General features: G+C 43.4%; 1 protein-coding gene across 1 annotated transcript in view; it reads right to left on the reverse strand.

Moving 5' to 3' along the window:
• Positions 1-445: 445 nt before the first annotated feature.
• Positions 446-26,173, reverse strand: part of LOC147616274 (putrescine-binding periplasmic protein-like protein) — a 33,597-nt gene continuing 7,869 nt past the window's right edge. Inside the window, exons 6-7 of the mRNA XM_086777283.1 lie at positions 1,345-1,506; positions 446-1,240 (exon numbers count right to left, since the gene is read on the reverse strand). Of these exons, the coding sequence (XP_086633409.1) occupies positions 749-1,240; positions 1,345-1,506 (654 nt within the window). The 3' untranslated portion in view covers positions 446-748. The remainder of the gene's footprint in view (positions 1,241-1,344; positions 1,507-26,173) is intronic.

The following is a 26,173-nucleotide window of genomic DNA, read 5'->3' on the forward strand; positions in this document are numbered from 1 at the left end:
ATGGGAATAAGTAGGTACAACAGGCACACTTCCATTTACCACTTGCACATTTACATGTGCGTGGGTGTGTGTGTGTGTGTGTGTGTGTGTGTGTGAGAGAGAGAGAGAGAGAGAGAGAGAGAGAGTCACACACAAATCAATCACGTATGCATAAGCTAAAATATTCAGTTTGCTATATGAGAAGATCCATGACAAAAAATAAGAAAATGAGGAAAAAAGACTTGATTTTTTGCCACCTCACAACTTCAAGTTGTAACTCTGTGGTACCTTATAATCTACCGTGCATAAACCTGAAAGGTTTTTTACACAATTTTTAGACAGCAAACTTTCTACACGAAATCCAATCCTACCCAAGAGAGACAACCGAATGACCTTTCAAACTTGAAAACCACAAGGAAGATAAAGAGAGATGCAACCTGTCATTCCACTTTTGGACATCACTGAATGTCTGCATTGGCAATCTAGTACATTAAAATGCTTGCAAAAACATGGTACAGTTGATTTCCCAAAGCGCAAAGATCATCAAATATCACAAACCTCACTCGTCTGACAGCCTGCTAGGATATATATTTCACAGTGCATATGCTAAAACCAAAGTGATTGATGCCACCTTGGCACATATAAGTCATGGTAGAGTCAAACTCGACGTCAGCTTGATGTAACACTACCTTGGAAAGCATTACTGCTTCATTAGAAACCTAAGAAAATACAGTAGCCATAATATGACCCCATAAAATGACGAATTCTATTATCCTCTCTGGCTACTCTGACTTGCAGCAACCTTGACAAAATGTTTGACTGTCTCCCACACTCCTTTTCTTTGACTGTTCTGCTCTGCAGCCATTGAGAATAGCCACTCATAATCTGCGACAGCTTTATCTGAAAGTGGTTCCAAAAACTCACTCTTCTCTAAGGAATCTTTTGGTGCCATTCCCTCAATCAAATTAGTATCGAACTTTGGGCCATTTGCACTGATGTCAGCAGCTGTGATTGTATCTTCCATGGCTTCACCCAATGTAGCATTTACAGACTTCTTCTGATAACCTTCCACCTCACATTCTCCCTGTACAGTTTTATTAGGCAAATGAAGAGGAGATGCCCCTACAAAAACCCCATGTCTAAAAGGTAAGGCCCGGGCTGGTTGCAAACAGAATTCAAACCACTGGTGGACAAGTGGAGATGCTCCATAAACACGAGATCCAATCTTATCAGTTGGAATGGCAGTGGCAGCAGGTATAGCCTGTAGGAGTAAAACATTCACACAATGGTACTCAACATCAACAGTGTTTTAAAACTGAAGATTGTCAGTGAAACAAGGCAACACCTATCAAGAGGTGCACATACCCATAGGTCTGCCCACAAGCTCATGCCCGACATAGGTGCAACTACCCGTATGTTAGACATCCGTTTTGCCACAGGGATCACATCACTTGACCAGCCAACAGCAACCCAAACATCATCAGATCCCAATGCCTTCAGATAGTGGACACTGTCGAACACTTTCACCTGCAAACAGCAACTGCAAAGAATGAGATAAACCTGTGTCTGTCAACAAGCAGTTGGCATTGACTAATGCAAACATCAATGAGAACGATTTACAACCATATGGGAAATCGCGTCTCCTCATAGGGCTCCTATGTGATGCACACAAGCATCAGCTTTAATCTAGTTATCTCATTTGGGACATGAAAGTTTGTCCACACCATTCGCTCGAACAAAAAGATCGGGCAAAAAGGCATCAATCTCTTTTTGTTTTGTTTGCATAGAACAACTTGCTGGGTTTTGTGCGCCCATTTTGACATGTTTGCTGCCAAGGTTGCCTTCCTCAAACGTCTCCTGTCCCTCTTGCCTTCCACAAGCTATGTTGTGACACACCTCCATATACAGCCCTATAGCCAGGCGTACAGGTTGGGCAGCAGTAGAAGGCAGCAAGCACAGGTATTGGAAGCAGCCGGATATCAGATAAACCAGCTAACTGCCACATGGAGCTAGCAAAGGAGCAGTCAACATGTCATGAGGGTCATGGGCTTGTCCTAGCAGGCCGCCAGTCGAAGAGTAGGCCAACGGGGCTTCCCAGCCCCCTACATACACATATATTGGAAAATAGTCATAATCTGCATTCCTCTCTGCAATCAGAACCTTCAAAGCGTCTCTCTGCAGTACAGGCTGTTCGAGGAGATCAACAGCAATATGGACTAAGCACTGACATCTTTATTTCTCAGTCATCTTTTGTACTTGAGATTCAGTTGTAACACACTCTTCTTGTACATAATACAAATTAATAGTTTGGACTCTTGCGTGGACTGTATGTGTGATTCTGCAACTCTCTCTCTCTCTCTCTCTCTCTCTCTCTCTCTCTCTCTCTCTCTTACATCGGCACAAGTGTTCTAAATATGCCTTTCATCTTTCAAGCAATTATACCTCCCTCTTCCGTTCCCCTCCCCAAACCCCTTTTCTCTCAGAACGGCCTCTAAATGCAGTCATGTGAAATGGACACAGAAATTCAAATGCCTGCTTGCGAAACAAAAACATCCTGAACTGAGAACAGAAGCAGCTCGGAAATGTTAAGTCATAAAACCAATCACATATGCAAAATTTTTTTAAAAACTCGAGATGGGAATGCAAGGTTTGGGAATGCAGGATTATCCTAGAATACAAAGGATCACACTCTAAAATTCAGAGAGTTGCTATGTTTGGCCCGACTCGGATGGAAATTCCATTCACGTCATTACATCTAAAATTGAGCAAATACCAAGAGTTACCAAAGTACCTATGACAAATGGGCTACCAATAGGGATAGTTTTAGAGATAAAGTTTATGGAAGGACCCATCTCTTAGACTGGGACATGTGACAAGAAAGTGGATCAAAGTGAGACAAGTGGCCTCACACTTGTCCCTTCAGCTCTTGCGTCACTCTTCACTTGTCATTATAGCCTTCACTTTCCATTTTTTCACTCGTGGGAGCCCCAAATCTATAAATTGGAGCCCTCTCTCTTCATTTGGAAAGGCTCTCTTGTTGCAGACTAGTCTCTACTATGATGGTTGCTCACATTCTTGTCTACAATACTTTATGGAGAGTTCTACACTCCTTCACTCCCCTCAATAGAAGTTTTCTCTATTTCTTAGCCTCTTGATGGCTGTACTGAGCTGTACCGGCTGAATGGAGGGCTGCACCGGCTGAATGGAGAGTTCTATCTGTTGTACTAGCCCATGTACTCGCTGAACCGACTAAATGGAGAGTTGTATCTGCTGTACTAGTCCATGTGCATGCTGTACCAGGCTGAATGGAGCGTTCTACCTGCTGTTTCAGATTTTGTACATGTTGTACCAGCCCATGTGTTGTACCGGCTGAATGGAGAGTTGTAACTCCTCTATCGAAGACCTGTGGTTTTTGGGGAAGAGTCAATACCACATGGAGATATATTGTTCGATCGACATTTCTACAGCCCGTGTACCGGCTGAATTTATGCTTGCCTCGTATTGGGCTGTGTTATGGCACTTATATATGGATAGTCCCATGGGGGAGAGTAAGGCCCTCAAAGCTTGTACATGATATTTTCTCCTTAGGTAATAAAATACTCCAAGGGGGGGTCGGCCCATTCTGGCCTCTACGATGTCAACTGTGAACATCTCTCTTTTACAGTTTTGTTGATTAAATGGCATATGTTTAAGGCTGTGGCCAATTTCAGTGTTTAATTGCATTAATGGTCAACTGTTTTGCAAAACCCCCTTCTGCTCCTCTTTCGGAGTTACAACATTGGCTTTTTTCACACTCGTGTGAAGACGATCCTGTTGGGGTATAAACAGACTATTAGTGTAGTTAAATACACCCGACGTATCCACTTATGGGAGTGGTCCTGCATCAGGCTCAAAGGCAACCAATATGGGAAAATGTCTATTGGCTAGCATGGTGGGTTCATAACCTTCACGTCACAGGATTGAACCTAGAAAAGAAAAGCTAAGTATACTTTGAGTTTCAAAGTTGGTCCTTTCGCTACATATTATTAAGTGCTTTTGATGTTCACTATCCCTTGTATGCATGACACTAGACGTTATACATCCATGTGTATGGTCAATCAATCTTCTATTTCTCGGCCTAGTGTTCGCATGTGTAAGCATGGAAGCCAGTGGAGAGTAGCATGCATTTGACGTAACACTTGGGATTGGGAAACAAGTAACTCCTCCTTGAAGTTGGATTCCACTTGGAGTATGGACAAAGAGACATGAGTATGATATTTGGACTTATGGGACTGTTTTATCTCGCCCATTTATTTGGAACATGGTTATGAAATCTGGACTTCTGGAACTATTTGGTCTCCCTCATTTATTTGGGACATCATTATGATATCTCGACTTATGAGATTGTTTTGTCTCGCCCATTTATTTGGGACACCGTTATGAAATCTAGACTTCTGGGACTATTTTGTCTCGCCCATTTCTTCTAGGACTGTTTTGTCTTGCCCATTTATTTGGAACATGATTTTGATATTCGTATCATGGAGACTTATTTAGTTTCGCCCATTTATTTCGAACATGGATTCTTTCAGTCATATTCGATTTTTGAGATTGTCTCATCTCACCCACTTAATGGGACATGAATATATCTTAGATATATGGCTTGAAGCTTAAAGTTGCGGACAACTTTTAAGAAGATGGGGAGGATGTCACCAGCCCGGACATTTCCCAGTATCAAAAGGATATGGTGGACTCCAGGACATCTAAATATTTAGAAAGTACAAGCTTTGGGAATGGGAGATTATCATAGAATAAAAAGAATCACACTCCTAAAATTCAAGAGAGTTGCTATGTTTAGCTCCACTCAGATGGAAATTCCATTCGCATCATTACATCTAAAATTGAGTAAATACCAAGATTTACCAAAGTACTTATGTCAAATGGACTACCATTGGGATAGTTTTAGAGATAAAGTTTATGGAAGGACCCTTCTCTTAGATTGTTGTGGCAAGAAAGTGGATCAAAACGAGACAAGTGGACTCACAATTGTCACTTCAAATCTTGTGTCACTCTTCACTTGTCATTATAGCCTTCACTTTTCTTTTTTTTTACGCATGGGAAGCCCACATCTATAAATTGGAGCCCTCTCTTCATTTGGAGAGGCTCTCTTGCTGCAGACTAGCCTCTCCTATGACAGTTGCTCACATTCTTGTCTACAACACTTTATGGAGAGTTTCTACACTCCTTCACTCCCCTCAATAGAAGGTTTCTCTATTTCTATAGCCTCTTGATGGCTGTACTAAGTTGTACTGAATGGATGGATGTACCAATTGATTTGAGAGTTGTATCTCCTGCACTAGTCCATGTACTTGCAGTACCGGCTGAATGGAGAGTTGTATCTGTTGTACCGATCCATGTACTTGCTGGACCGGGCTGAATGGAGGATTGTACCTACTGTTTCAGATTTTGTACGTGTTGTACCAGCCCATGTTATTGCTATACCGGGGCTGAATGGAGAGTTGTATCTGTTGTACCCCATCGTTTTTGGGGAAGAATCAACACCCACACGGAGGTGTATGGATAATATTGTTGGCTCGCCATTCCTACAACTTGTGTAGTACCGACTGAATTTTCTGGTTGCCTCATATTTGGTTGTGTTATGGCATTTGTGTATGTATAATCCGGCATCTCTCGTGGGGAGAGTAAGGCCCTCAAAGCTTTGTACATGATATTCTCTCCTTGGATAATAAAATACTCCAAGGTGGGGATTGGCCCATTCCGGCCTCTATGTGATGTCACCTCTGCACATCTCTCTTCCACAGTTTTATGGATTAAGTGGCATATGTTTTAAGGCTGTGGCCAATTTCAATTGTTGGAATTAGAGTTGCAGGAAAACACACAAAGCTTGGAGAAGAAGAAGCAAGAATGCACACAACACACAATGTATTAGATTGTGTCAATGTACAAAAGATAAGTTAACCCTAGAAAATGGGCATATATACAAGCCGGGGGAAAAAACCTCCTAAAGAAGAAAAAAGTACCCCGGCGGTCCTAAGTGTGTTCACACACATCACTGCCTATATATATGGCAACAAATCCCCCTGGGAGTGATGGTGCGAACGAGAGCTGACACTCATGTATAGGGAAGTGCCATGCCCGAAGTAGATCAGTCCACAAAGGGAAGCAAGCCCAAAGCTTTGCGGAAAGCTTTAAACTTCTCACGAGGAAGCCCCTTTGTGAAAAGATCGGCGAGGTTGTCCTGTCACCAGCCTGGACATTTCCCAGTCTGAAAGAGGTCTGGTGGACTCCAGGATGTTTAAATATTTGGAAAGTACAAGCTTTGGGAATGGGGGATTATCCTAGAATACAAAGGACCACACTCCTAAAATTTAGGAGAGTTGCTATTTTTGGCCCGACTCCGATGGAAATTCTGTTCGCGTCATTACATCTGGAATTGAGCAGATACCAAGAGTTGGCAAAGTGCCTATGACAGAATGTCTACCAGTTGGGATATTTTTAGAGGTAAAGATTATGGAAGGACCCATCTCTTAGATTGGGACATGTGGCAAGAAAGTGGATCAAAGTGAGACAAGTGGCCTGACACTTGTTATAAAGTGGATCAAAGTGAGACAAGTGGCCTCACACTTGTCACTTCAGCTATTGTGTGGCTCTCCACTTGTCATTGTAGCCTTCTCTTGCCATTTTAGCTCATGGGAGGCCCAAATCTATAAATTGGAGCCCTCTCTCTTCATTAATGGAGGCTCTCTTGCTGCACACTAGCCTCTACCACCGTTGAAGGCTTCTCTAATGATGGCTACTCTCTTTCTCTCTCACTTGAAGGCTGCCCATGAAGAATACCGGCTGTATGGGACTGTTTTGGAGGCTTCCATCGCGAAGAAATACTGAAGGCAAGGGTATTCAAATATTTATTATGATTTCTAGCCATTGTATGTGTTGTACCAGCATTTGTACTTGCTGTACCTGCAACCGTACCGGCTGTACCAGCCACCGTACTTGCTGTACCAGCTTCTGTACTTGCTGTACCTGCTGTACTAGCCATCGTACTTGCTGTACCAGCTTCTGTACTTGCTGTACCTACTGTACCAGCCACCGTACCAGCTGTACCAGCCACTGTACTTGCTGTACCAGCCATTGTACTTGCTGTACCAGCTTCTGTACTTGCTGTACCTACTGTACCAGCCACCGTACCAGCTGTACCAGCCACTGTACCTGCTGTACCAGCCATTGTACTTGTTGTACCAGCCATTGTACTTGCTGTACCGGCTGAATGGAGAGTTGTACTTGTTGTACTAGCTCTATTGCATGAAGACCCGTGGTTTTTGGGGAAGAATCAGTACCCACACGGAGGTATATGGATTATATTGTTGGCTCGGCATTTCTACAGCCTATGTTCCGGCTTGGTTGCCTCGTGTTGGCTGTGTTATGGCATTTGTATATGGATAATCCGGCATCTCCCGTGGGGAGAGTAAGGCCCTCAAAGCTTGTACATGATATTATTCTCCTTGGGTAATAAAATACTCCAAGGGGGGGGTCGGCCCATTTCGGCCTCTATGCGGTGTCACATGTGCAAGCTCCATTTTCAGCATTTGTGGATGTTTTGTCCAGCTTTTATGTTTTATGCAAAGTGATGATGGATATATGTTGAGGGTGGCCATGTTTAAATGTTTTAATATGCATTGATGGTATCAACAAGTGTGTCAAAGGCCCTAGTCCCCCGGGCACCGCCGCCGCGAGTTACATTGGTATCAGAGCATAGGCTTTCTTGGAAGCGGAGGCTTCCTTCTATCAATAAGGAAGAGAAAAGATCTCAAGTGGGGACCACACTTACCATCATTGCTGTTAAGCATGGCCAGCCGCTTCATAGCTTATGAAGCAAGAACATGAGCAGTAGACAGCTTGTTGATCTAAGGATTTATGAATTCACAGAATTTTATCGTGGAAGTGTGAAGTTGGCTTTATGTGCACACGTTTAGCACTCTTTCCATATGGATATTGTGGATTATATTATCAAGCTTACAGGCAAGCTATATGGAGATATATCTCAGGATATCTTAAGGATATGGTGACGAGATATTTCTTTTGGCTTCATGACCAACCTGGCAAAGAAAAGCTAAGTATACTTTGAGTTTGCAAAGTTAGCGCTTTTGCTATGAAGTGTTTTTGATGTTCACTAACCCTTGTATAGCTATGCAAGGAGAAAGGTGTTGTTGTTTGCCTTGAGATGGTTTCAGGGAAACATTGTTTATGGCTCCCTTTAATGGGATGAATTCTTTTCATGGCTCCCTTTATTGGGATGGAATATATCTATGGAGATTTCTTTCTTGGAGGAGATTTATATACATATTGGGCTTCACAAGCAATTTCTATGGACGAATCTGCCCCAGTTTATAGAGTAGAAATCTTTGGATATCTCATGGATATGATGCTTTTATGGATAAAGTCCACCTCTACTCCAAGGTGTGTGGATAGCACGGAGTATGTGGTAAGAGTTATGGTATACAAAGATTATGGTATACAGGTCTATGGATTCTTGGACTTCTTTTCTAGGGATTTGGATCCATCCTCAGGTTTATGGATTATGTTTATGGCTCCCTTTTACTGGGATGGATTATTCTTTTTGGCTCCCTTTATTTGGGATGCATTGGACTTATGAAACTCATGATTCACATACCCTGTGTAGTGTTCTCTTGTCCTACGTGCTCTCTTGAAGATTGTTTCTACCATGTGAGGGTGAAACAATAGAGAGCAGATGGAAGGGAACATGGGCACTTCAAAGGGTAGTGTGGAGCACAACATACCCTGTGTAGTGTTCTCTTGTCCTACGTGCTCTCTTGAAGATTGTTTCTACCATGTGTGGGTGGAACAATAGAGAGCAGATGGAAGGGAACATGGGCACTTGAGAGGGTAGTGTGAGTTGGTAGCCGAAATGCCTACAAACTATTGGTGGCCGAAATGCCTATAAACTATGTGTAGCAGAAATGCGTATGGAACACCAGGTTATCTATGCCTGCGAGTGATTGTTTTCAGGACTCCTTGTTTAGCCGCCCTGTGTAGTATTTCTCTTGTCCTAAGTGCTCTTCAAGATGTTGCTACCTTGCTTGGTAGAACATAGAGCCAATGGTAGAGAATATGGGCACTGAAGTCGGGCCGGGCGTCAAGGCAGATTCTTGGTGATCTACATGGATTATGATATCTAGATTTATGGGGCTGATTTGTCTCGCCCATTTATCTTGGGACATGATTATGATATCTGGACTTATGGGACTGTTTTTGTCTCGCCCATTTATCTTGGGACATGATTTTGATATTGGTATTATGGAGACTTATTTAGTCTCACCCATTTCTTTGGGACATGGATTCTTCAGTTATATTGGAATTTTTGAGACTGTCTCGTCTCGCCCAATCGATGGGACATGATTATATCTTGAATATATGGCTTGAAGCTTAAAGTTGCGGACAACTTTTAAGAAGTTGGGGAGGATGTCACCAGCCTGGACATTTCCCAGTCTGAAAGAGGTCTGGTGGACTCCAGGATGTTTAAATATTTGGAAAGTACAAGCTTTGGGAATGGGGGATTATCCTAGAATACAAAGGACCACACTCCTAAAATTTAGGAGAGTTGCTATTTTTGGCCCGACTCCGATGGAAATTCTGTTCGCGTCATTACATCTGGAATTGAGCAGATACCAAGAGTTGGCAAAGTGCCTATGACAGAATGTCTACCAGTTGGGATATTTTTAGAGGTAAAGATTATGGAAGGACCCATCTCTTAGATTGGGACATGTGGCAAGAAAGTGGATCAAAGTGAGACAAGTGGCCTGACACTTGTTATAAAGTGGATCAAAGTGAGACAAGTGGCCTCACACTTGTCACTTCAGCTATTGTGTGGCTCTCCACTTGTCATTGTAGCCTTCTCTTGCCATTTTAGCTCATGGGAGGCCCAAATCTATAAATTGGAGCCCTCTCTCTTCATTAATGGAGGCTCTCTTGCTGCACACTAGCCTCTACCACCGTTGAAGGCTTCTCTAATGATGGCTACTCTCTTTCTCTCTCACTTGAAGGCTGCCCATGAAGAATACCGGCTGTATGGGACTGTTTTGGAGGCTTCCATCGCGAAGAAATACTGAAGGCAAGGGTATTCAAATATTTATTATGATTTCTAGCCATTGTATGTGTTGTACCAGCATTTGTACTTGCTGTACCTGCAACCGTACCGGCTGTACCAGCCACCGTACTTGCTGTACCAGCTTCTGTACTTGCTGTACCTGCTGTACTAGCCATCGTACTTGCTGTACCAGCTTCTGTACTTGCTGTACCTACTGTACCAGCCACCGTACCAGCTGTACCAGCCACTGTACTTGCTGTACCAGCCATTGTACTTGCTGTACCAGCTTCTGTACTTGCTGTACCTACTGTACCAGCCACCGTACCAGCTGTACCAGCCACTGTACCTGCTGTACCAGCCATTGTACTTGTTGTACCAGCCATTGTACTTGCTGTACCAGCTTCTGTACTTGCTGTACCTACTGTACCAGCCACCGTACCAGCTGTACCAGCCACTGTACCTGCTGTACCAGCCATTGTACTTGTTGTACCAGCCATTGTACCTGCTGTACCGGCTGAATGGAGAGTTGTACTTGTTGTACTAGCTCTATTGCATGAAGACCCGTGGTTTTTGGGGAAGAATCAGTACCCACACGGAGGTATATGGATTATATTGTTGGCTCGGCATTTCTACAGCCTATGTTCCGGCTTGGTTGCCTCGTGTTGGCTGTGTTATGGCATTTGTATATGGATAATCCGGCATCTCCCGTGGGGAGAGTAAGGCCCTCAAAGCTTGTACATGATATTATTCTCCTTGGGTAATAAAATACTCCAAGGGGGGGGTCGGCCCATTTCGGCCTCTATGCGGTGTCACATGTGCAAGCTCCATTTTCAGCATTTGTGGATGTTTTGTCCAGCTTTTATGTTTTATGCAAAGTGATGATGGATATATGTTAAGGGTGGCCATGTTTAAATGTTTTAATATGCATTGATGGTATCAACAAGTGTGTCAAAGGCCCTAGTCCCCCGGGCACCGCCGCCGCGAGTTACATTGGTATCAGAGCATAGGCTTTCTTGGAAGCGGAGGCTTCCTTCTATCAATAAGGAAGAGAAAAGATCTCAAGTGGGGACCACACTTACCATCATTGCTGTTAAGCATGGCCAGCCGCTTCATAGCTTATGAAGCAAGAACATGAGCAGTAGTAGACAGCTTGTTGATCTAAGGATTTATGAATTCACAGAATTTTATCGTGGAAGTGTGAAGTTGGCTTTATGTGCACACGTTTAGCACTCTTTCCATATGGATATTGTGGATTATATTATCAAGCTTACAGGCAAGCTATATGGAGATATATCTCAGGATATCTTAAGGATATGGTGACGAGATATTTCTTTTGGCTTCATGACCAACCTGGCAAAGAAAAGCTAAGTATACTTTGAGTTTGCAAAGTTAGCGCTTTTGCTATGAAGTGTTTTTGATGTTCACTAACCCTTGTATAGCTATGCAAGGAGAAAGGTGTTGTTGTTTGCCTTGAGATGGTTTCAGGGAAACATTGTTTATGGCTCCCTTTAATGGGATGAATTCTTTTCATGGCTCCCTTTATTGGGATGGAATATATCTATGGAGATTTCTTTCTTGGAGGAGATTTATATACATATTGGGCTTCACAAGCAATTTCTATGGACGAATCTGCCCCAGTTTATAGAGTAGAAATCTTTGGATATCTCATGGATATGATGCTTTTATGGATAAAGTCCACCTCTACTCCAAGGTGTGTGGATAGCACGGAGTATGTGGTAAGAGTTATGGTATACAAAGATTATGGTATACAGGTCTATGGATTCTTGGACTTCTTTTCTAGGGATTTGGATCCATCCTCAGGTTTATGGATTATGTTTATGGCTCCCTTTTACTGGGATGGATTATTCTTTTTGGCTCCCTTTATTTGGGATGCATTGGACTTATGAAACTCATGATTCACATACCCTGTGTAGTGTTCTCTTGTCCTACGTGCTCTCTTGAAGATTGTTTCTACCATGTGAGGGTGAAACAATAGAGAGCAGATGGAAGGGAACATGGGCACTTCAAAGGGTAGTGTGGAGCACAACATACCCTGTGTAGTGTTCTCTTGTCCTACGTGCTCTCTTGAAGATTGTTTCTACCATGTGTGGGTGGAACAATAGAGAGCAGATGGAAGGGAACATGGGCACTTGAGAGGGTAGTGTGAGTTGGTAGCCGAAATGCCTACAAACTATTGGTGGCCGAAATGCCTATAAACTATGTGTAGCAGAAATGCGTATGGAACACCAGGTTATCTATGCCTGCGAGTGATTGTTTTCAGGACTCCTTGTTTAGCCGCCCTGTGTAGTATTTCTCTTGTCCTAAGTGCTCTTCAAGATGTTGCTACCTTGCTTGGTAGAACATAGAGCCAATGGTAGAGAATATGGGCACTGAAGTCGGGCCGGGCGTCAAGGCAGATTCTTGGTGATCTACATGGATTATGATATCTAGATTTATGGGGCTGATTTGTCTCGCCCATTTATCTTGGGACATGATTATGATATCTGGACTTATGGGACTGTTTTTGTCTCGCCCATTTATCTTGGGACATGATTTTGATATTGGTATTATGGAGACTTATTTAGTCTCACCCATTTCTTTGGGACATGGATTCTTCAGTTATATTGGAATTTTTGAGACTGTCTCGTCTCGCCCAATCGATGGGACATGATTATATCTTGAATATATGGCTTGAAGCTTAAAGTTGCGGACAACTTTTAAGAAGTTGGGGAGGATGTCACCAGCCTGGACATTTCCCAGTCTGAAAGAGGTCTGGTGGACTCCAGGATGTTTAAATATTTGGAAAGTACAAGCTTTGGGAATGGGGGATTATCCTAGAATACAAAGGACCACACTCCTAAAATTTAGGAGAGTTGCTATTTTTGGCCCGACTCCGATGGAAATTCTGTTCGCGTCATTACATCTGGAATTGAGCAGATACCAAGAGTTGGCAAAGTGCCTATGACAGAATGTCTACCAGTTGGGATATTTTTAGAGGTAAAGATTATGGAAGGACCCATCTCTTAGATTGGGACATGTGGCAAGAAAGTGGATCAAAGTGAGACAAGTGGCCTGACACTTGTTATAAAGTGGATCAAAGTGAGACAAGTGGCCTCACACTTGTCACTTCAGCTATTGTGTGGCTCTCCACTTGTCATTGTAGCCTTCTCTTGCCATTTTAGCTCATGGGAGGCCCAAATCTATAAATTGGAGCCCTCTCTCTTCATTAATGGAGGCTCTCTTGCTGCACACTAGCCTCTACCACCGTTGAAGGCTTCTCTAATGATGGCTACTCTCTTTCTCTCTCACTTGAAGGCTGCCCATGAAGAATACCGGCTGTATGGGACTGTTTTGGAGGCTTCCATCGCGAAGAAATACTGAAGGCAAGGGTATTCAAATATTTATTATGATTTCTAGCCATTGTATGTGTTGTACCAGCATTTGTACTTGCTGTACCTGCAACCGTACCGGCTGTACCAGCCACCGTACTTGCTGTACCAGCTTCTGTACTTGCTGTACCTGCTGTACTAGCCATCGTACTTGCTGTACCAGCTTCTGTACTTACTGTACCTACTGTACCAGCCACCGTACCAGCTGTACCAGCCACTGTACTTGCTGTACCAACCATTGTACTTGCTGTACCAGCTTCTGTACTTGCTGTACCTACTGTACCAGCCACCGTACCAGCTGTACCAGCCACTGTACCTGCTGTACCAGCCATTGTACTTGTTGTACCAACCATTGTACCTGCTGTACCGGCTGAATGGAGAGTTGTACTTGTTGTACTAGCTCTATTGCATGAAGACCCGTGGTTTTTGGGGAAGAATCAGTACCCACACGGAGGTATATGGATTATATTGTTGGCTCGGCATTTCTACAGCCTATGTTCCGGCTTGGTTGCCTCGTGTTGGCTGTGTTATGGCATTTGTATATGGATAATCCGGCATCTCCCGTGGGGAGAGTAAGGCCCTCAAAGCTTGTACATGATATTATTCTCCTTGGGTAATAAAATACTCCAAGGGGGGGGTCGGCCCATTTCGGCCTCTATGCGGTGTCACATGTGCAAGCTCCATTTTCAGCATTTGTGGATGTTTTGTCCAGCTTTTATGTTTTATGCAAAGTGATGATGGATATATGTTGAGGGTGGCCATGTTTAAATGTTTTAATATGCATTGATGGTATCAACAAGTGTGTCAAAGGCCCTAGTCCCCCGGGCACCGCCGCCGCGAGTTACATTGGTATCAGAGCATAGGCTTTCTTGGAAGCGGAGGCTTCCTTCTATCAATAAGGAAGAGAAAAGATCTCAAGTGGGGACCACACTTACCATCATTGCTGTTAAGCATGGCCAGCCGCTTCATAGCTTATGAAGCAAGAACATGAGCAGTAGACAGCTTGTTGATCTAAGGATTTATGAATTCACAGAATTTTATCGTGGAAGTGTGAAGTTGGCTTTATGTGCACACGTTTAGCACTCTTTCCATATGGATATTGTGGATTATATTATCAAGCTTACAGGCAAGCTATATGGAGATATATCTCAGGATATCTTAAGGATATGGTGACGAGATATTTCTTTTGGCTTCATGACCAACCTGGCAAAGAAAAGCTAAGTATACTTTGAGTTTGCAAAGTTAGCGCTTTTGCTATGAAGTGTTTTTGATGTTCACTAACCCTTGTATAGCTATGCAAGGAGAAAGGTGTTGTTGTTTGCCTTGAGATGGTTTCAGGGAAACATTGTTTATGGCTCCCTTTAATGGGATGAATTCTTTTCATGGCTCCCTTTATTGGGATGGAATATATCTATGGAGATTTCTTTCTTGGAGGAGATTTATATACATATTGGGCTTCACAAGCAATTTCTATGGACGAATCTGCCCCAGTTTATAGAGTAGAAATCTTTGGATATCTCATGGATATGATGCTTTTATGGATAAAGTCCACCTCTACTCCAAGGTGTGTGGATAGCACGGAGTATGTGGTAAGAGTTATGGTATACAAAGATTATGGTATACAGGTCTATGGATTCTTGGACTTCTTTTCTAGGGATTTGGATCCATCCTCAGGTTTATGGATTATGTTTATGGCTCCCTTTTACTGGGATGGATTATTCTTTTTGGCTCCCTTTATTTGGGATGCATTGGACTTATGAAACTCATGATTCACATACCCTGTGTAGTGTTCTCTTGTCCTACGTGCTCTCTTGAAGATTGTTTCTACCATGTGAGGGTGAAACAATAGAGAGCAGATGGAAGGGAACATGGGCACTTCAAAGGGTAGTGTGGAGCACAACATACCCTGTGTAGTGTTCTCTTGTCCTACGTGCTCTCTTGAAGATTGTTTCTACCATGTGTGGGTGGAACAATAGAGAGCAGATGGAAGGGAACATGGGCACTTGAGAGGGTAGTGTGAGTTGGTAGCCGAAATGCCTACAAACTATTGGTGGCCGAAATGCCTATAAACTATGTGTAGCAGAAATGCGTATGGAACACCAGGTTATCTATGCCTGCGAGTGATTGTTTTCAGGACTCCTTGTTTAGCCGCCCTGTGTAGTATTTCTCTTGTCCTAAGTGCTCTTCAAGATGTTGCTACCTTGCTTGGTAGAACATAGAGCCAATGGTAGAGAATATGGGCACTGAAGTCGGGCCGGGCGTCAAGGCAGATTCTTGGTGATCTACATGGATTATGATATCTAGATTTATGGGGCTGATTTGTCTCGCCCATTTATCTTGGGACATGATTATGATATCTGGACTTATGGGACTGTTTTTGTCTCGCCCATTTATCTTGGGACATGATTTTGATATTGGTATTATGGAGACTTATTTAGTCTCACCCATTTCTTTGGGACATGGATTCTTCAGTTATATTGGATTTTTGAGACTGTCTCGTCTCGCCCAATCGATGGGACATGATTATATCTTGAATATATGGCTTGAAGCTTAAAGTTGCGGACAACTTTTAAGAAGTTGGGGAGGATGTCACCAGCCTGGACATTTCCCAGTCTGAAAGAGGTCTGGTGGACTCCAGGATGTTTAAATATTTGGAAAGTACAAGCTTTGGGAATGGGGGATTATCCTAGAATACAAAGGACCACACTCCTAAAATTTAGGAGAGTTGCTATTTTTGGCCCGACTCCGATGGAAATTCTGTTCGCGTCATTACATCTGGAATTGAGCAGATACCAAGAGTTGGCAAAGTGCCTATGACAGAATGTCTACCAGTTGGGATATTTTTAGAGGTAAAGATTATGGAAGGACCCATCTCTTAGATTGGGACATGTGGCAAGAAAGTGGATCAAAGTGAGACAAGTGGCCTGACACTTGTTATAAAGTGGATCAAAGTGAGACAAGTGGCCTCACACTTGTCACTTCAGCTATTGTGTGGCTCTCCACTTGTCATTGTAGCCTTCTCTTGCCATTTTAGCTCATGGGAGGCCCAAATCTATAAATTGGAGCCCTCTCTCTTCATTAATGGAGGCTCTCTTGCTGCACACTAGCCTCTACCACCGTTGAAGGCTTCTCTAATGATGGCTACTCTCTTTCTCTCTCACTTGAAGGCTGCCCATGAAGAATACCGGCTGTATGGGACTGTTTTGGAGGCTTCCATCGCGAAGAAATACTGAAGGCAAGGGTATTCAAATATTTATTATGATTTCTAGCCATTGTATGTGTTGTACCAGCATTTGTACTTGCTGTACCTGCAACCGTACCGGCTGTACCAGCCACCGTACTTGCTGTACCAGCTTCTGTACTTGCTGTACCTGCTGTACCAGCCATCGTACTTGCTGTACCAACTTCTGTACTTGCTGTACCTACTGTACCAGCCATCTGTACCTGCTGTACCAGCCATCGTACTTGCTGTACCAGCTTCTGTACTTGCTGTACCTACTGTACCAGCCACCGTACCAGCTGTACCAGCCACCGTACCAGCTGTACCAGCCATTGTACTTGCTGTACCAGCTTCTGTACTTGCTGTACCTACTGTACCAGCCACCGTACCAGCTGTACCAGCCACTGTACCTGCTGTACCAGCCATTGTACTTGTTGTACCAACCATTGTACCTGCTGTACCGGCTGAATGGAGAGTTGTACTTGTTGTACTAGCTCTATTGCATGAAGACCCGTGGTTTTTGGGGAAGAATCAGTACCCACACGGAGGTATATGGATTATATTGCTGGCTCGGCATTTCTACAGCCTATGTTCCGGCTTGGTTGCCTCGTGTTGGCTGTGTTATGGCATTTGTATATGGATAATCCGGCATCTCCCGTGGGGAGAGTAAGGCCCTCAAAGCTTGTACATGATATTATTCTCCTTGGGTAATAAAATACTCCAAGGGGGGGGTCGGCCCATTTCGGCCTCTATGCGGTGTCACATGTGCAAGCTCCATTTTCAGCATTTGTGGATGTTTTGTCCAGCTTTTATGTTTTATGCAAAGTGATGATGGATATATGTTAAGGCTGTGGCCATGTTTAAATGTTTTAATATGCATTGATGGTATCAACAAGTGTGTCAAAGGCCCTAGTCCCCCGGGCACCGCCGCCGCGAGTTACATGTCCTGTGTTGGCACATATGCCAAGTTGATCTCTCCTGCTGAGAGTCTCTCCCTGACATAGTGATAATGCACCTCAATGTGCTTTGTGCGAGGATGAAAAACTGGGTTTCTCGCAACTGCCAATGCGCTCTCACTGTCAGTGTAGATAGAGGTGGCAGACTCCTGTCCAACACCCAAGTCAGCCCATAAGCCGTCTGAGCCACACACTCAACTGTAGCTGTGAAAGCTGCCCTGTACTCAGCTTCACAACTAGAAGTGGCCACACTAGGTTGCTTCTTGCTCAACTAAGATATGCATGAGCTACCGAGCATGAAACAAAAACCACTTGTGGACACTCTTGTGTCATAGCAACCAGCCCAATCTGAGTCCGAAAAAGCATGCAAATCTGGTGGCAACGATCCCCCCTTGGGATAAAACAACCCAAGATGTATGGTGCCACTCAAGTAGCGAAAGATGCTGCATAGGCTGAATATTTGCCTCATTAGGACTTACATTTGAATTCCCACCTGTAAACAGAGGCAACAACATATCAAATACATCCCGTGAGCTCACACCTGTCTCTTTGGTACATGATAACAAAGGCTGCACAGCATCTTCCACAAAAACAACATCTCGACTAATCAAGATACGCTTTGACTGCGGATGATACAATCTAACAAAAATGCATTTGACAGCCTTATCATCCAATTTTCTACGTTGTTGCATAGACACTAAAGCATAGGCCAAGCAACCAAAGACATGCAAGTGACCAATAGAAGGCTTCCTGCCATGCCAAGCTTCGTATGAAGTAACAGACTGCAAGGCCTTAGTGGGACACCTCTTGAGTACATATGCAGCACACATGACAGCCAAAGCTTGGCTCTTGACCATACATCGTGCCATCTCCATAAGTGACATGTTTTTCCTCTCAACAATACCATTTTGTTGAGAGGTATACGGCACTGTACATTGGTGTTTTATCCCACGACTAGCCAGAAATGCATCAAACTCTTTAGACATGTACTCCCCCCCTCGATCAGAACGGAGGGTGCCCACAATACAATTGGATACATTTTCAACCATAAGCAAAAACTGTTTGAAGCACAAAAACACTTCGAACTTTGCCTTCAATGGATATACCCATGTATGCCTTGAGTAATCATCAATGAAAGTCACGAAGTACAAGTGTTTACCAAATGACGGAGTTTGCATAGGCCCACATACATCACTATGTACAAGTTGCAATTTGCGAGTGGCCCGCACAGAACCATCCTTTGGAAACGCAGATCGCTCCATTTTGCCCAAAATACAGCCTTCACAAACATGTTTCAATGGTGCCTCAAGAGGGGGCAATGAAGCAACCATATCAAATTTCTGCAAACGTAGCAAACTAGCAAAGTTGAGATGACCAAAACGAGCATGCCATAGTTTTGCATCTGAAACTGCCTTTTCATCAGAAACTGCATTTGCTGGATCTTCAACACACTTGTAATAAGAATTGAGCTTATACAGCCCGCGAAACAAGGTGCCAGATGCAATAATCGTATCACCAAAAGTCAAGTCATGAACAGTACATCTGTCATCCACAAATTTGACTACAAATCCAAGTCTAGCAAACGCAGAGACAAACAATAGATTCTTCTTTATCCCTGGCACATACAAAGCATCTGAAAGTGTGAAAGCACTGCCATTTGCAGCAGTAAGCATAATTTTACCAACGCCCTTTACTGGGTAAGAAGCATTATTGGCACATGTGACAGTATTCCCATTAGAGACAGCCTCAAGACAAGTGAACATATCACGATGCGAGGTAATGTGCTTTGTAGCACCACTGTCAAAATACCATACATCAGAGTTAACAGAAACTGCCAAACATGCATCCTGTACAGATGGGTCATACTGACAATACACGCTAAACGTCCATTCTCTATCTTGCACAACATTTGCAGAATCTGCATTTGTAGAAGCATCCGCTATTGTGGCTGCATTTGACCCTTTCTTTGCCTCTTTAGCCTTTAGCCTTTAGCTTAGGGCAATTCTTAATGACATGATCAATTGCCTTACAATAGTTACACCTGATCTTTTTCTTGTCTTTATCAAGAGCCTTCTCAGACCTATTGTTGCTACCTATGGAAGGAGAAGAAGTTACAGACCTACTAATAGGAGAAGAAACAGTGGAAGGGGCTGCCTTACCACTTCTTCTCTGTTGGGCAGCAACAAATGCCTGATCAACTGCACGCTGCCTAGCCCTGTTTTGCCTGGACTGCGCTTCTTGCAAGAGCGTGTTGACTAAAGTATCATACTTGACAACATCAGGCCTGTCCTCAGTAACAAGTCTCCACGTGGAAGGAAAAGTCTGATATGACTCAAGTAAAGCATCAAGAACAGTCTGCACAAGAGAATGATCAGAAATAATCTCACCTACAGAAATCAACTGTTCCTTGAGATCTTTAAACTCAGCAAGAAAAACATTCATGTCATCATCTTCCTGCATAATCTTTAATTCTAGCTCTTTACGCAGGTAAGAAATTTTTGCCTCATTAAGACCTGCATACAAACCAGCTAGAATATCCCAAGTCTCTTTTGCTATTTTAGCTGAATGAATATGTGGAGTGATGTTACGTTTGACAGAAAGTGCAATCAAGGCATGAGCCTGCGCATCTTTACCATCCCAACGAGCTTGTTCAGCAGTGGGTAAAACAGCAGCAATAGTAGAGCTGCTAGAACCTGCAACATCCTCAACAAATCCTACATCCACAGAACCTGGACGTACATCCATACCCTGCACAATGTTCCACACTCCTTTGCAACCAAAACATGCTGCATCATGTATGCCCAAAGTGGGTAGTTACTGTCTCTATTCAGTTTGTCATCAGCAGACAACATGCGAAATACATCATTGCTGTTATCAGCCATGGCCACTGACTGAAATTGATGCAAAGCTACCTGTAATGAAGCAAAGACTGAACAGAAAACAACTCATGCAATGTAGCACAGTCCACAACAGAATACGTATGCCTGTTTTGCAAAAACCTGCACTGTCGAAATTTCTGTACAAAATAACAAAAACACATGTGCAGAACTTGTAATGCAAAAACGGAGCCCGAAACAACCTCAGATACAATTTTTGAGGACACAAAGCCCTACGGGTTGATTTGCAGAGTATAGGGACCTGCAAGCGCTCGTGAAAGCTCACCTCAATCGGAGAACGTGAGTCGGAGGGTGCTAGCGGCGTAGCCCTGGGAGCCGATGCGAGCTCTGATACCAATTGTTGGAATTAGGGTTGCAGGAAAGCACACAGAGCTTGGAGAAGAAGAAGCAAGAATGCACACAACACACAATGTATTAGATTGTGTTAGCCCTAGAATAATGGGTGTATATACAAGCCGGGGGAAAAAAACCTCCTAAAGAGAGAAAAAGTACCCCGGCGGTTCTAAGTGTGTTCACACACATCACCGCCTATATATATGGCAACATCAATGTTAGTTGCATTAATGATCAAGTGTTTTGCGAACGCCCTTCTGCTCCCCTTCCAGAGTTACAAGAACTTACACAAAGATTAAGAGTCATATGCATCCTGCATTTGGCTGCCACATGGACATGCTACACCAAACAAGTGCAACAACCTGATGCCACACACTAGGCATTTTGACTCTAAGCCCTTGTCCAAGGACAAGTCGCCAATGTTCCGCCAAGGGATAGTCAGAATCGTGCATGTCCCATACACCAGTGTCATGCCCATCCCACACAAGATTGTAAACCTCTTGTATGATGTCCAAGCTTGGACTATTTAGTCAGGTTTCCAAAGCTTGGTGGTTAGTGTCAAAAGTCTAGGTCTAGGTGTATATGAACCCATGGAACATGGTACTAGTGACACCGAGGGGAAAAAGTTCAAGTTGCACATATTGCTTGTGGGCAGATAGAGAGATATTTATATATGTATTAGAAACCAACGGTGTTATCCCATACATTCCAGGCAGTGTTGCAATGATGAAACGCATTTCATTCCATCCGAATGAAACGAAACGTTTCATAAATGTTTCATTGGAATGAAACGCGTTTCTTTCATGCTGCCTGGGAAAACCTACGTTTTTCAACATTTTCTATCCATAGAGCACGTTTTTCGAAAAAAAAACGTCTACAGGCGACTAGGAAATTGATTGAAGGAGCTCTTGCCTTGCACAAATCAGCTCCTACCAGCTCCTCCCGCACTTCCGAAGTTCCGTGCCCGCGAACTCTCAAGTTGGTTGTGCTGATGTGTGCTTTTTTTCTTCGATTTTGTAAAAAACACACAGATTTTAAAATTTGGGGGTTTTCATGCCAGGGTGCCAATCCAATCCTGCTTTTGTCAAGATGCCTCGCACTAAGGATGCCATGTGGGTCCATGTCACTCCCGTATCTAAATATGGTGATTCCGGCACACAAAAGTGAAATTGCAATTTTTGTGGGGTTTGCTAAGGAGGGTCCATAATCCGTATTAAGACCCATTTCACAAGTTTAACCAGGGAAGGCATTGGTGCATGCAAACTTCAAAGCTGAGCTACAAGAATGGAAGAGACAGCAACTGGCAGGACGCAGTTGTGGGCCTGTGCTTCAGAATATTGAGGTTAGTGAGGATACATGTGAGGCATCAAAGAGAACACGGTTGGGTTCAGAGGAAGATGCACAGAGCCAAGCAAGATTTGGGGATGTTGGTAGTTCCACTCCCATGGCAACACAAACCCCTTTGCCTGCACCACCCAAAGCCTCTCTAAAGAGAGCAAGCATTCAAGCAAGCATGCAAAAGCAGGCAATTAAAGATGCAACTAGGGAACTCACTAGGCTTTTCATCCAATGTGCTTTGTCTTTTCACATTGTGCGCACACCACGATGGAAAGAGGCCATGAGGGCAATCGCCGCATTGGATGAGTGGGAGGGACCCTCCTATGAGACCTTGCGCACTAAAGAGCTCAGAAGAGAGCAACAAGCAGTGGAGGTGGAGATGGAGCCATTAAAAGCCACTTGGAGCAAGTATGGTTGCACATTGTTATGTGACAGGTGGTCAGATATACGCAAGAGGAATGTGTACAATATTTTGGTGTCCTCTTGCAAGGGCACTAAATTTTTGCGTGCCATTGACGCATCTATGCCTAGGACAGTGATGACAAGAGTATTTATATGGTCACACCTCCGCAAGGCTATCATGGAGATAGGCCCACAAAACATAGTGCAAGTGGTCACTGATAATGGTAGCAACTGTGTCTCTATGGAACGGATGCTAGAAGATAAGTTCCCGCAGATTGTATGGACTTCATGTACATCCCATAACCTAGACTTGCTCATTGAAGATCTTGCCAAGATTAGGTGGATTGTTGACATCTTTGACACTCCGCGTATCTTGGTGAAGTTTGTTACCAAGAGGCCCAAAGTCTTGGCAATGTTTCGTGCCAATAGTGACCTTGAGCTTTTGAAGCCCTCACATGGTTCGCATATATGTTCATTGTGGTTGAGAGGGTAGTGAGAGTCCGACAGGGACTCATGCGCACAATGGTTAGTCGAGAGTGGATGAGCTGGGAGGACCATGAGTGCCCGAAGGCAATTACTTTTGCATGCAGAGTGATGCAAGAAGATTGGTGGAAGGAGGCAGAGGCTTTATTGAGTGCTCTTCAACCATTCTATAGTGTTCTTCGCATCACCGACATGGAGGGCAGCACTCTTGGACTCTTGTACGAGTTCATGGACCGGATTGGAGAGGCTCTTAACCGATGCACTTTCTTGACAGATGAGAGGTACTGAACTTCCAACTAGTTGCCTTCTTGTTGTAACTTGTAATTTGTATCGTACTATGTTCTATCATAGCATGTAGGAGTGAGCTAATAGCTTTGATCATTCATGGCTAATTTACAGGGTTCAGGACATTCGACGAGTTTGGAATGACCAGTGGGATTGGTTCCATATACCAATCCACGCGGTTGCCCACATATTGCACCCTCTCTGGTGTAGTGAGGCCCAGTATATTAATGAAGAGTTGGAAGATGGATGGCAAGATTACATTCAGAAATGGACAGGAGGAGACATGGAGCTCATGAGATGCTTGGAGGATGAGCGGCTAGTGTATCGGAATGCCAATCACACATTTGGTGGACGGATTGCATGCATGCAAGAGACACAGCTCAACCAGTCTCATGGTGGGAGAAGTATGGGATCAGTAGCCCTCACTTGGTGAGTACAACTCTAAAAGACAAGTCTGTTATTTACATAGTACATTGATCAATGATGATTATACTGAGACTTTAGTACCCTGTACTTACAAAGTTTCTGTATTTTAATGGCAGAAACACCTCGCCATTCGAGTCCTCTCACAGGATTGCAGTTCGGGTCCTGCTGAGAGGAACTGGAGCACATGGGCCCTCATTCATACAAAGAAGAGGAACAGGTTGTCAACTGCTCAGTTGGAGCGGTTGGTGTATTGCCATTGCAATATCCGCCTAATTGAGCAATCGGGCAATCCGATAGAGCCTCGTTAGGTCAATGTCGATAAAATCGACATTGAGAAGATGAAAGATGTCCTAGAGATTCCTCACGAGGAGCGTGACATATATGCCATGTTGTATGAGGAGTTGATGGCACCTGCTCATGGCACACGAGCATCTACAGTACCATTATCAGAAGGTGCTAGTACTAGTGCAGCAACTGAGACGAGTGCGGCAGCTGAGCCAACATCATCCTCTTCTGAGAGTGACATTGAGTCTACTGAGGAGAGTACTGATGAGGACATCGAGGATAGAGGATTGAGTGCCCAGTTGGCAGTGCCCACACTCCATATTGAGGACTCTAGTCTTTGGGGCTATCAAGCTCCTCTAGTTTACTATTTGTCATCATTCACGCATGATTGCATCTTTCAGGCTTCAACATGCTTTACTTTGTGTATTTCAGACTTCAGTTTACTTTTTTTGTATCACCTCAGGATTCAAACTTTTTGTGATCACTTTGAGTGCCATTATTGAGTAGTTGCCATTATTGATGATGAAATCCAGATCTTGATTCTTAATGTTGCCAATTTATTTATGCCAGTTTGTTAGTGACTCAATTGGGTTCCCACTGTAACTGGGTCACCCAGATTCTTTAGTTTTAGCTTGTAAACATGTTTTAATGTGTAAATGATGCATGTTTAATATTGCTTTACAGGGAAGGCAACATATTTTTAACATATTATAAACCTGCATATAAATTTTGAGGCTTGTACCCCCCCTTTTTGTATGAAACGTTTTTGAAACTTCTGGAAAATGAATGAAACGTTTATGAAACACGTTTCATGAAACGCCTGGCAACTATGATTCCAGGTCTTGTCATTTTTGTTTTGGCTAGGAATTGTAGAATGTGCGATTGTAATTATGGGATTAAGAAGCTGAAGAGATGGGAGAAGGAGAGGTGAAAATAATAAAAGAAGAGGAGGAAGGAGAAGAAGAGGGGAAGTAAGGTGATGAAGAGGAAGAGAAGGAGAGGGCCCATGGGCACTCAAGTTGCTACTAAAGGATCTACTCGAGGGAAGAGGTTTGTTAGAAACATTTCGTCTCGAAACGTTTCATAGGTTTCAAAATGGTAAAAACAGGTTTTTTCTCTATAGTTTTTTACTCAATGTTGATTGCTGAACTGATTTGACTCCTTTGTGTTTGCATTTCTGGCTGAAGGCTGCCTATGGCATGCTGTTTCAGCTTTTGATATTGCAATGCTGAAAGATGGGATCCCATTGACTGAATCACCCTTTATATAGGGGTATGGGCTGCATGTGTGCTGGTCGACGACTTGTATTGCTGGCCGACTAAGCACAAGGGCTGGTTGTGGGGGTTAATTTTCCTTGAAGAGGTGTTTATCACGGGCATTCCACGTATAGTAGTCAGATGTTTCAAAAAACGCATTTCAAAAACGTTTCATACCTTGTGAAAACGTTTCCGGGAGGTAACTGACCCCAAAAATCACATATACGCAGCTTTATTTATGCTGTCCTAATAAGCAGCTCATTGAAGCTATAAAACATGCTGCATTCACACACAAAAACAATGTTAAGATTCAAGAATTTGCCAACGATGTGGTCAAAGAGTTATCTATCTACCTGTACACACACACACACACACACACACATATGTCTGTGTATATGTATATACATATATGTGTCTGTGTGTGTGTGTATATATATATATATATATATATAATTTTACGATTTTTTTACCGGCCGGACAAAACCTTTCAAAAAAAACCTACAAAACCTCGAAACGTTTCTTGTGACAGTGGTAAAGATGCAAGAAGACCAGCCCTGTAAAGTCAAATACAGGTGCTAGAAAATTGTGCAGCAGCAATAGCCCAAGTAGGGCCAGCAATCAAACCTCCTCCTCCGCCTTAGGGTATTCAGCCCTGGTTAGTCCCTTCATTTCATCTACAACACATACACCTACGGGCGGGGACCCTTTAAAGGTTATTAGGAACCAATACTATGGCCTCTTCTCTCTCTTTTCCTACGTCTCTCTCTTGCTCAGAATTCAGCTTAATATTTATGATGGCCTAGCTAGCCTAGGGTTACGGTT

The sequence above is a fragment of the Cibotium barometz genome, chromosome 38 (assembly GCF_041138505.1).
Source record: "Cibotium barometz isolate CiBa-2024 chromosome 38, ASM4113850v1, whole genome shotgun sequence".
Taxonomy (NCBI): Eukaryota; Viridiplantae; Streptophyta; class Polypodiopsida; order Cyatheales; family Cibotiaceae; genus Cibotium; species Cibotium barometz.